At 35.5% G+C, this 12734-nt stretch overlaps 2 protein-coding genes across 2 annotated transcripts in view; both read right to left on the bottom strand.

Moving 5' to 3' along the window:
• Window positions 1–9438, bottom strand: part of LOC144568038 (uncharacterized) — a 45945-nt gene extending 36507 nt beyond the window's left edge. Inside the window, exon 1 of the mRNA XM_078318256.1 lies at window positions 9419–9438. The gene's annotated coding sequence lies outside the window, so the exon portion shown is untranslated. The remainder of the gene's footprint in view (window positions 1–9418) is intronic.
• Window positions 5543–9023, bottom strand: LOC144568035 (LEAF RUST 10 DISEASE-RESISTANCE LOCUS RECEPTOR-LIKE PROTEIN KINASE-like 2.4). The gene is made up of 3 exons (XM_078318254.1): window positions 8173–9023; window positions 7633–7674; window positions 5543–6764 (listed from the first exon to the last, which is right to left on the bottom strand). Exons 1-3 carry the CDS (start codon window positions 8840–8842, stop codon window positions 5671–5673), a joined length of 1806 nt encoding a protein of 601 aa, XP_078174380.1. The 5' UTR covers window positions 8843–9023; the 3' UTR covers window positions 5543–5670.
• Window positions 9439–12734: the final 3296 nt, after the last annotated feature.

Genomic DNA, 12734 nt, shown 5'->3' with positions numbered 1-12734 from the left:
AGCCTTTTCCAGTGGGAAGTATCGGCCATTTTTATTAATATTCCTAAAAAAAATGAAAATTTTACAAATGCTCCTGCCCCCAATTTTTTTTTAAACATGCCCTGACCGCCTGGGCTTCGGGCGGCCCAAAATACCAAATGAGGCGCCAGCCCCTGGGGCGCCCCATAAGGCTAGTGGGGCGCCAGCCCCCCGGGCGCCCCATGTGTGTGTGTGTGTGTGTGTGTTTTTTTTTTTAGAGAAATCTTAGTATTTTGATTTGAATAATTTTGTGAAAAAAAGTTTAGGGTTTAGGGTTTATATATATATGTGTATGTGTATGTCAAAAAATAAAATATTATGTATATGTATATGTATATGTGTATGCCAAAAAATAAAATATTTGATATATTTACGGAGTGATGTCGTAAATTTTTATAACTTTGATTTTTTTTTTGGTGAACTATATGTATAATATACACATATACACATACACATACACATACACATACACATACACATACACATACACATACACATACACATACACATACACATATACACATATACACATATACATATATAGTTCTAAAAATAGTTTAACATAGTTCAACAATAAAAAGTTCAACAGTACAATCAAAAGCGCAATTAAAGTTCATAACATAGTTCAAACCAAATAAATCAATTCGCATAAGCAAAATAGCAAGTTTATCTGCCACCACGTCTGAATAAACCTAACAAATGACTAGTTCTTCTGGTACCAGTGGAAGGTGCGGCATTACTTGTAGAGGCTTGGCTACTAGATGATTGGCTTACAGGAGGAGGGGGTTGTGTTCTACCGGTTGCTTCAGCAACAACTCTGGCATTTTCTCTTTCGTTGTGTTCGTTTATTGCATCTGAATATAACAATGCAATTCAGTTAGTATTATAATTAAAGCATAAATAAATTTTGTACAATTCTAGGTACCTGCCCTGTGCCTGTCGGAAACAGAACGGCGAGCCCGATTTCCCGACAGTCGCCTACCACCCATCTCGTCCATGGTCATTACAATACGCTTGTGTCTCCTCCTGCCCTTTCTTATCCATCCTTCTGAAGGGAGTATTCTATCACCAACATATGCAGACCACTCATGCTAATCGGGATAAGAATGTACAGGTTACCGCCGTGGCATCTCCGAATTTAACCACGTACTTGCAAGCCCTCTTGACAAACACCATAGTGCCGTCTGGTTTACGGCTGGTAGGAACGTACTCATTTGGATTTTGCACTTCGAATTTTGTTCCATCATTACCCATCGGAATCACGGTCATAGTTGCACCTTTGTCCCTGTGTCGTCTTAGTTTCTCCTCCACCCTTGTTGAAAATAACTGGTTCATCCTTATTAATTCTGCGGCCTTAGCACGCCATTCCTGAAACCAGGCATTTAACTTGTAGAATGTGTCATCTACAACTGCAGCCACAGGCAACATCCGGCTCTGCTTGAATACTGCATTCAGCGACTCAGACCCGTTGGTGGTCATAATTCCCCAACGCCAACCTCCATCACGGGATTGATATATTTTCTCGTATGCTGGATCTTCGTTGACATCTTGGGGATTATTTTTGCCCACCTTCATTAAGTAGAGATTTGCCTTTGGCATGTACTACATAAAAAATAAGGAAATAGAATAATGTAAGTAAACAATTGTACTAAAAAAATTGGTTTTCTTAAAGTACAATAATATATGTAAACAATTGAAATACATGTACCTTTGCAAAACTGCTAGTCATCTCTACCACCCTTTGTGCTGGTCTTCACGATCAAAAACATATTTTATTCCTGTCACACCCCAGATTTTTACCATCCGGAGCGTGATTATATAAGCATCTTCACACCTTTCCTTGGCCCGTCAACCTACGTCGCCAACAGAAAGGAAAATAAAATAACAAAACGGAGTCAGCTACAAAGCTCAGTAACCGGTTATTTAACGACACGCTTCTCTACAATTGGCTTAATTTAACAATCATTCAAATAAGCCGGATTAATCCACACAAATTCACATCAAATTATGCACGCATATTTCATCGGCGATAGCACATCGGTCTAGGTTATCTGTAAAACAAGTCACATCATTTTCAACCATCGAACCCGACTGCGACTAGCAATCCTCGCATATCGGTCCCGACCACGACTAGCAGCCCCCGTGTATCGGACAAATCAAATTCCAACCTCAGACCGGCTATCCCGTTAAATATGCCATCATAATCCAATATGCAATACCCATATCCAAATCAACCATACAAAATGAAAACACAGATTATAGAGAAGTCTGGTTACCTGTTAGTGAGATATTCAGAACTTCAAATCGGATTGCAATAACAACTCAGAATCAGTGTGACGTAGTTTGAATTCGAATCGACTATAAAATAAGGTTCTTCTCGAAAGGGTGTGCAAGAAAAAGAAGATATATAACTTGTTTGGATTCGGCAGAAAATTGATACGGAGAGATTGAAATTAGGGCGAGGCGCCAGCAAATAAACAAATGGAAACGGTTTCAAATAAAAATATAGATGGTTATAATTTATAGAAGGACCGGAATTGTATATGGAGTTGCCTTTTTATCTTATTCCAATTAATTCTTGGCGGTTACTATTAAAAAAAAAATGCTATTTTTCTGTGGCAGTTATCAAATTAAAACATATATATAATATGTATATTATCGTTCATATTAAATTACTAATAAGACACAATAAAAAATATATATCTTCATTTATCATACTTAATATATGAGACATCACTTTTTATAAATTAACTGTTATATTAGTCAATAATCAAAATTTTTTTACATAGACATATAAAATATATTCAATATTACATATAAAAATTTATATTCCAAAGTAATATTAACTCAATTTTTCGGGAAGTTACAATTCCTTTGTGCTGGTCTGATATCACACAGAAAAACTTTCCTTCTCCAATCACCCGTCTTCTTAAAAACTGCATAAAGAATCCCCAGTTCTCGCTGTCCTCTTTATGAACAATTGCAAACGCCAAAGACAACAGCTTGTTCTCAGCATCATATGCACATGCTATGAGTAGCCTCCCCTCGTAACGGCCAGACATGAAGCATGCATCAATGCTGATAACGGGTCTAATGTATGGCACAACTTGGATACAAGCACCAAAAACCTATGCTATGCCCTTGAATTGTTTAGCTCCCTCTATTAGTACTCCGTTTTTATCAAAAAAGGGTCATGTCATCGCTCATATACGGTGCCGATATTTGTACTTGCCATATGAATCCTTCCAACTACCGAATATCCTGCAGATGGCAAGTTCACGACCTCTCCACAGCCTGTTGTATTTTGGGATTACATATTTGTATTTGTGTCTGACGGTCATAGCCACCGCCTTGATGCTCATCATTGGATCCAACTTAATGTCCTCCTCAATTGCATCGGCAATTAATGATGCCGTCAGCTGCGCATGGTCTCTCCTTGTGGACGCAGACTTGCATGTATGAGGTGGTTCACACTTCTTAATCATCCATGCTTCCACTGAACCCGCAGGGGTTGCAAAAAGGCGAAACTCGCAGCGCGGGTGAGTTTTACACAGCACAACTAACCTTGTTCGGTCCCTTTTGTGTATTATACATTCCCAGTTTCCGTGAACATGAGTCTCATTGATTTTCTTTACAAGTTCATCTATGTTGGTATAAATTTGCCCTGCGGCAAGTTCGTGATTATATACAACACGAGGACCAAAGAAACTAATGTCTGCCTCTTCGAAAGCTGTGGTGTCGTTGAATGTGGCGACTGGATGCTTACTTCCCCGACCTGTAATCGGGGATTTTTCTGCCCTGGATAAACCTGGTACATTTGCATCACCATCTGATAAGTCATCAGCTTCCCAAACCCCTTGGTATTCATCCCCCGTTTCCATTTCCCTTTCTGGTATGGCATCAATAGCATCCACATCAATATCAATATCATTTCGATTAACGGGTACCGGTCCCGACTCTGGCATAGTTGGAAATCTAGGGATTATGGGTGTTTGTCTAGGTGGTGGTGGTAACTCTTCAGTATTTTCTGGGGTGTTGTGGTACCCCTGGTTGTCATAAGGGGATTGTTGGTGATATCCCTGCCTGGTTGTCATAAGGGGATTGCTGGTGGTACTCCTGGTGGTCATAAGGGGATTGCTGGTGGTACCCTTGGTTGTCATAAGGGGAGTGCTGATGGTACCCCTGGTTGTCATAAGGGGAGTGCTGGTGGTACACCTGGTTGTCATAACCCGAATTGTCATAACCTGAAGGTCCAGCCCTCGTTCGGGGAACCTTCTTCGAATATATGTCCATTACCGGGACCTCACAAGCCACAAATTGAGTATACACAACTCTCCACAAATTGGCATCTGTTATTGGAAACTTAACAAAGTAAGGTCTACCCCTCCCACGTGAGTTGTCAATCCGTGTAGCCAATTCCATTTCATACCTGTTGGGGATTACAACTGTCTTTTCGTATATTAGCTGCTTCAGTTCCTCAAATGTGGTATTTTCATTAATCTCGAAGCCAAATGCGACTTCTTTCGTGTAATGCACGCCATCTTCACCCCTTTCTAGCTTGCCGCCGACATACAGTGCAACTAACTTCTCTTCTTTAACAAACTACATTTAAAAAAAAATTACAAGTTTTACATGACATAATAATGGGTACAGTAATAAATGACTAATTGAAAAATAATTTAAAAAAAAAGTTAAAAAAAATTACAATTTGCTACAGTAGGTGTACAGCAATTGCTACAGTAAATGTACGGTACGCTACAGTACTTGCAACAGTCACATTAAATTAGCTACAGTAATGACTAATTATTATAATTAAAAAAAATACCTAAAGCCGCAGATCCTCGCCTCGAGAGAAGTTTTCAAATAGGGAAGTGACAGAGGCAGAACGAATGGCTTTAAATCAGATTACATATGGGGCGCCTGGGGGGTGGCGCCTCACAAGCCTAATGGGGCGCCCCAAGAGCTGGCGCCTCACTAGAGGCATGGGCCGCCCGAAGCCCAGGCGGTTAGGGCAGAAATAAAAAAAATGGTACACAGGGTTATTTGTAAAATTTTCATTTTTTTAGGGATATTAATAAAAATGGCCGGAGAAAATGATATTACTATAAGTCATTGGCTCAGGCCTGACTTGGAGAAGATTTTGTAGTGCTTGAAGTGCGTACGCAGACCCGTTAACAAGAGCGGATTTAGGATTTTCGTTAGGTGAGGACAAAATAATATCGACTCGAGTTTAAATAGTTAATCGGATTTAAATTCATTAACTAATTAGATACTTGATAAAAAAAAATACTATTTTTTACTATTTTTTACGATTGGTACAAAATCAATGTTTTTTAGGAAATTGTGAACCATTCAAAAACAGTGATTTTGTACCTATCTTAAAAAATAGTAAAAACATTCTAAAAAATATAAAATTTGATTTCGAAGCACATTTTAACGTAGATATCATGTTGAGCGGTTCAAATCTTTTGTTTGTAATTTAAAATTAAAAATAAAGATGTTGGGATACGATTGGAGCATGAAGTAAGGGGTAGTTGAGCTCTCCTCGTATAGATATAGCGTAAAATGTAAACTTCTCAAGTATAAACACAAATTTCAAAAAAATTACACAAATAATCATTGACTACCCATCAAACTGAATACCTATTTTTGTCACTTGGGTGTATGAGAAGTATCTGATAATATTGTAGAACAGAGGTAAGGTTTTGGTGGCATTTTCAACTCATCTAAACTTTTCTCCAGCATTTCCACGACTCTGTTCATTGAGGGCCGATTAGCCGGCATTGTTTGCGTGCACCACAAACTAACCATGCTCATCTTCTTTGCAATTTCTTCAGTTTCGATTGATACATCACAAGCTTGTATTGGACTGCCTTCATTGAGACGATCATAAAGCCAATGTGGAAAGTACACTTGGCTTGGGTTTTCAGCACTTGGTTTTGCATTCCTCCTTCCTCCTACCATCTCCAACACCATCATTCCATAGCTGTATACATCAGATTTCGTTGAAACAATCCCAAAACTCCGAGAGAAGACTTCAGGAGCAATGTATCCAATAGTTCCCCTCATCTCAGCCATTGAAATAATGCTCTCCTTATGTGGACACAATTTTGCCAAACCAAAGTCTGCAATTTTTGGGTTGAAATCTTCGTCTAACAGAATGTTCTGTGGCTTTATATCAAAATGTACAATACGCGCATTACAACCTCGGTGTAAATACTCTAAACCTCTTGCAATACCAATTGCTATTTCATATAGCTTCTCCCAACCAAGAACTGATTTTGGATTTTCAGAGTATATATAATTGTCCAGTGATCCATTTGGCATATATTCATAAATTAGAGCATGCTTGGAGCCTTCAATGCAAAAGCCTACTAGATTGACAACATTGACATGAGAAGTTCTGCCAATGCTCATGATCTCATTCAAAAGCTCCTCTGTATCATTTGAAGACTTGTGTAAAATTTTGACAGCAACCAAACGGCCATCTTGTAGTCTTCCCCTATATACGGTGCCAAAACCTCCTTTACCTAGTGTATCTTGAAACGAGGATGTGATTTTCTTTACCTCTGCATATTTGTACTTTTTGGGGGCAAACGATCCATATTTTTCTAAGAGCATTTCAATATTTCCTTTAGGTTTGTGTTTGCTCAATAAAATGCATTCCGCACAAATTTTGCCACTTTGAAGCTTTACCAACAAAATAAGGCATGCTACGATGAATGCTAACGATCCTACTGCTGTACCTACATTAATATCAAATACAAGTATTCAGCACGTATACACATTACAAACTATAGAGTGGAAATGCTTTTAATTATTTTAAGAGACTACCAGATTACTGCAAACTGAAGAAAAATTATAAATAGTAATTAGTAAGACGGTCATTTAAACTGCCAAAACAATCCCTTGCATATATAATCCATTGAAGTCACTAATAGATAATATATTAAATCAAATTATTAATATTTGCTATTATAATATTATTTTTGTCTGGATTTTAACGAGAGCATGTTGGGATATTCAACATTGATAGCTCAACATAGAGATCATGCCTAAGGAACTGGTCTGGAAGCTGATATTATATGTACTCTTAAGTTCTAATACTAGGATCGATTTCACTTTAACCAAATAATTTAGGTTTCATATCAAAGTATATAGTTTCAACAAACAGGGGGGCTAAATTAAAAGGGGGAAAACTAATAGACTAGGAAACTCATGAGAAATGGAAAAGTTATCATGGTTCAACAAAGATTGAGAGTTTATTAAGAAAAATGAGTAGCAAGAGAATAATGGATACTTGCAAGCATTAGTGCCGGTCTTATTAATTCAGAACAGAATAAATCAGGTAATAAAAATAAGCTTTAATTTTCTATTACCCTACTTTCTTCCTTCTTTTTGCTTTTGTCATTTCTTCTCTATAGTGGAGTACTGTAAGATGAAGCTTGGGGATATAGAAGTAAATTTAACCTAGTATTGCTAAATTATGGAATGAAGTTTCTTCCAGAGTTTTTGCAACCATATCTGGTTAACTGAGCACATGAGTATGAATAATATCTTACATGCTAATTAAATGGAATGAATAGAGAGGATACAAGCTAAATAATATCTTACAAATTATAAGTACATCTTGTCTTTTTGCTCTGACCATTTCCCCTGCAGTGGAAAGCAGCAAAATATAGGGGTCAATATAGAATCATTAGCACATGAGCATGAAAAATTGAAGAGTAAAACTAGTCTAAGATTTCCTGTATTAACAAAAAGAGTTAGGCATGAGGTAAAAGGCTTCTGATTTGATTTTAGAAGGGAACAGAATAATCGTCTATAGGAAAAAGGTAACCATCATTTTAAAAAAGTAAGGGAAAATTGGGAATTTTTCACATGAAAGAAAGACCAGGAAACTTTGAAAAGGGAAATTAGAATAAAAAAATGGTTAGCTATTATTGCAATAATTTTGAACAGTCATAGGCTTAAAGTTTACTTTATCAGTCCAAGTCTCATATCTTATCTCTATTAGAGCTGTTATGTCAAGATCCCCATTAATTATGCCAAAGGCGAAAGAAAAATTAATGTACAAAATGGAACTGTCCGTAATTTACAAAAATATTAAAAAAAATTAACAGGATAAATTGATTAAATATGAAAGCTACTAACCTTTACCACCATTACGGTTGAGAACCTCTGTTGAGTTTGCAAAGCAATCGGGCTGTGCTACATGATCACTTGGATAGCTAGCTGATAACAGAGAAAGCCGTGGGTTATCATGATTGAATAAGAAAATGTACTCAAAAGATAGGGGATCGGATATATCTGGCACCCTCCAACAATTTGGTGGAGTTTTATGATCTTCATCAATAAATGGCGAGTAGCTGAGGCTGTAATCCGTTCCAAATATCTTGGGTGGTGATTGTATCTGATTAAGACCGTCACATCTCACAGAAGAAAGGCTAGTCTTCAATTGCTCATGCATCTCATAGTGAAAGTCATTGACAGGATCAGTAGAAAAATTAAAATAAAGATTACCACAACCAGATTTACTCAACGAACTACTAAGATAAGGATCTTGAACTGTAATGGTGCTGTTGACATATGAGATGCTTTCCAATGGTAATAATTTAGAAAACCAATAGAGAAAGGGCATATTATTGTCACATCCAATCAGTAACTTACCAAGACAATCAGGATCCATTGTAATATCTGATTGGATGTAGAAAGGAGGCATAATTGGGATAGAAGGTTTACATGGAAGTTTCTCTGTACATGAGTTGGAGAAGCAGGGAAGGAAGAAAATGAAAAAAAGACAAGCCAGTACTGAAGTGGCCATTAAAAATGGAACCAACTGAGATATTAAGTTATAGCTATGTCTAAACTATGGAAAAGATATCGATACAGACGCGCTATTCTTTCAACCTCTTATATAATTTTTCATGGATTGGCGTTAGCACAGTTTCCTTCGTTTTGGGGAATTAGCTGACCTTGACTGGGATATTGAAAGATAAGCAGTTAGACCCTACGAGGGTGTTCGGCAAGGGTCACCAGCTTAAAATTTAAGCTGCACTAAGGAAAGGGTGTTCGGTAATAAAGTTGAAGAATCACTTTCTTAAGAATACCTTAAGCTTGAAAAAGTGCTTAAGCCGTGTAGAATCAAAGCTTAAAATCTTAGGCAAGCTTAAAAAGTAGGACAAAAGGAGCACTAAGAAAGTAGTTTTAAGCTTTATAAAGGAACACTTGTTCGGCAAGCTTAAGACTCCTTAGGGTGCTAAGGAGCTCTAAGGAGGCTTAATCTGCCCTTGCCGAACACCCACTACAATTTTGAAAAATGTCACCAAGAAGGTAGTTTAGTTTCTAAACTATATACATCTCTTTTCTTTCACTACCCAAAGATTGAATGCTTGACTACTGTACCCAAAGCATGACCGAGAATTCATTAGATTCATTAGAAAATAATAACAACAACATAAGGCCCCCAATTTCATTTCAGAAGGGAATATTTCCCAAAGATAGAATAACTTGTAGACTGGTAGGTACCTTTGGCATAAATGTTAGAAAAAGGTAAGCTATAATCTTTTTCCTGGGACTTTAGTCTGGTTTGCTGGTGAAAAATTCCATGTTATTGTTAACATAATTATTCTTTGGGCTTAAAAGTTAAAAGATAGTTGACTTAGTAAAATTCTCTTGTCGTCAAGTACAAGTCTTCCACTAATTATTCTATCTTTACATCACCTCCATCCTACCATTGACTGTGAAGTAAACTCAGAAAATATAACAAGAAAATAAATCAATTTATGACAGTTCAGATCTGTCTCAAATCACCAATGATCTTATTACGGTTCGAGAGGACAAGTATGAAAGATGGTTAATTAGACCAGAATAAAAATTAAAACAAACTGAATTAAGCAACAGGTGGTTGAAATAAAATAGAAAATAATAGCTATACAAATATCTCATTTCATTATCCCGGTGACCTCATAGTAATCTCATAGTGTTATATGCAACTTGAACTTGACCTTGACTTGTCATAAAAAAACAAATACCACTAAAGTAATCCATGGAGGAAGCTACCTTCCGAAATTTTTATTAATATCCAAAAAAATAAATAATTTAAAAAACTATCCAGCTTTCTGAGTTATTTCAAAATCTACCCAAACTACAATTTTTTTTTGCGGTTTTGGAATTCCAAACCACAAAAAAAAAATTCCGTTTTTTTTTTGTTTTTGTTTTTTCAAACTCACTTTCCGCAAAAAAAATTTGTCGTTTTTTTTTCAGAACTCCCTTTCCGCAAATTTTTTTTGCGGTTGTCTTTTTTTTAACAGAAAAAATTATAATTTATTTATTTTTTATATTGAAATATTTAATATATTTCTTTGAAAATAGATGGAATATTATATAATTTGATCCTTCTAGTACATTTAATTTCTAAAAAGTTGTATCTATTTTGAAATCTTTTTGAGTAACAATCATTAAATAACTTACAATTTTTGTTTTTTTTTCAAAAATAGTTACAACTTTTAAAAAATTAAATATACTATAAGGATCACAATATTTTATGTATTTACCTAGAAATGACTTTTGAACAGAGATCAATAACTCATAATTCAAGTAATTTTTTTTTTCAATAACACACAAAGAAATATATTAATTTTTCTTACAGCCGTGAAAAATCTTGCCTGAAAAATGTTGATCCGGGTTATTTGTCGCAGTCTTTCTAATAAATCAAATTATACAATATTTCATCTATTTTCAAAGAAATATATTAAATATTTTAATATAAAAAATAAATAAATTTTAAATTTTTTGTTTAAAAAAGAAGACAAAACCGCAAAAATTATTTGCAAAAAGGGAGTTTTGAAAAGAAAAAAGACGCAAATTCTTTTTTTGCAGAAAGTAGATCTAAAACTGCAAAGAAAATTTGCGATTTGGGTAGATTTTAAAATAACTCGGAAATCTGGATAGTTTTTTAAATTCTTTATTTTTTTTTTTGTTAATAAAAATTTCGGAGCTACCTTTATGCCCCTATATATTATAAAACCAACAACCAACACTAAAAAGTATCTTTTAAGTAAATTTCAGAGGAAAATGAGGGCAGTTCTTTAGTCTTTTGGAAAGACTTGGAAGAGTTTTGCTTGTAGACTGGGCAGAAAGGAAAATGATATTAGATGAAGACATCACTATAATAATGAGTATTCTTGAGGTTAATATATAGTTGACTTAGTCAAAGTCTTCTTTTGTCAGTATCTGAAAATGACCACCTCATTTATTTTCCAAGGACCAGTTCTTCCAAAGTTCCAATACAATTACTTAACATCTAAGAGTCTTTGTCCTACCATGGACTGACTTGTTGACTAGCTATCTATAGAACAAGAACAACCTACAACAACCAAACATGATCTAAAGACGAATATATGGGCTTAAATACAAATCTAAACATATTTGAAACATAAAAGGATGCTTTTGTGAAGAGCAGAGATCCACAGTATGAGTTTCTTGGCATTATGAGGCAACAAATAAGGTAAGTGATTTCCTTAATTATATATGATGTTATACTGAACTTCTTAAACTAAGAAGTACACTGTCTTTCCATAAAGTGAAACAAAGCTTTTCCTCTTCCTCTTCCTGATCATTCTTATTTTTATTTTATTTTATTTTGGGAATCTTCAGGCTCTCCATGTGCATATCCCTCATAAGTCTGAACTAAATATGTATTAGTCCTTTAATTTAAATTATGGGGCTTAATTTCTTACCTTTGTCTAATTGTTTTACTACACTTGTCGAATGATTTGGAGTTCAAATGAGGCCCTCAACAATATTTTGCTTACAAGGAAATAAGAATGGAAAGAGTAGAACCCAACAGAGGCTTTATGTATCTGAAACCTACTTGGATTGGTACCAAACCAATAGGTCTCGAGCAAGGAGAAAGGTGTAGGTCCGATGTCCATCGGATCTAGTTTGGTTCCGATGGGCAGATATACCGTCTAATTTGCTTCAGGATTTGTGTGCACGAATATTAAAGAAAACGCAAAAGTTCTGACGCGAATCCTAAAGCAAATCTGACGGTGATTGAACCCGTTGGAACCAAAGTAGGTCCGATGCCCATCGGACCTACTCTGTTTCCCTCGAGCAAGTACCTGAGATGAATTAGTCTAGCCAAACTATAGATTGATGATGTTGTTGTTAATTGTGTTTCTTTTTTACCCCACAAGCACCCAAAAAAATTCCATTAAGTCTATAATCTTTCAGCTTTTCTAGAGTGTTTAAAATTAAAAAACTTCCAAAAATCAGATATATTTAAAAGCTTACATAGCGCGTATGTTCCTATGATCATATTATTCCAAGGAAAAGCTTTAGATTCTAGAAGTAAACAAAAACAGAGGATTTTATGGTTTGTACTTCTAAAAACTTGGAAGAAATAAACTATAATTTTAAAAGTCTTAAGGATTGTATGGTTTGAACTTCTAAAACACAGTTAAAAGTCTTGAGGATTATATGGTTTTTTTTATTAATCTTCCTTGTAACTGACAGCCACTGTCAGCCTTCTCAAAAAAAAAAAAAAGAGAAGAGAATTATATGGTTTTAAAAGTCTAGAGGGTACTTTTTCCATCTTAATGAAAAAAGAACCAAGGGATATGAGGCTGGAAAGAAGGCTTGCAGTATACTATATTGGGTTGTGATTTTGCTAATCCGGAATAAAATCGTCTAGATTTGATTTTATTTAGTAC

Source organism: Carex rostrata, chromosome 17 (genome assembly GCF_964058835.1).
Source record: "Carex rostrata chromosome 17, lpCarRost1.2, whole genome shotgun sequence".
NCBI classification, from domain to species: domain Eukaryota; kingdom Viridiplantae; phylum Streptophyta; class Magnoliopsida; order Poales; family Cyperaceae; genus Carex; species Carex rostrata.
This window is presented reverse-complemented; position numbering and strand designations above follow the sequence as displayed.

Bases quoted from the DNA above. Each gene is read 5' to 3' on its own strand.
- LOC144568035 (XM_078318254.1), bottom strand. From the start codon at position 8,842: ATGGCCACTTCAGTACTGGCTTGTCTTTTTTTCATTTTCTTCCTTCCC. The intron at 7,675-8,172 runs GTTAGTAGCTTT...TTTCCACTGCAG, and splicing joins CAACCGTAATGGTGGTAAAG to GGGAAATGGTCAGAGCAAAA. The intron at 6,765-7,632 runs GTAAGATATTAT...ATATTAATGTAG, and splicing joins ACAAGATGTACTTATAATTT to GTACAGCAGTAGGATCGTTA.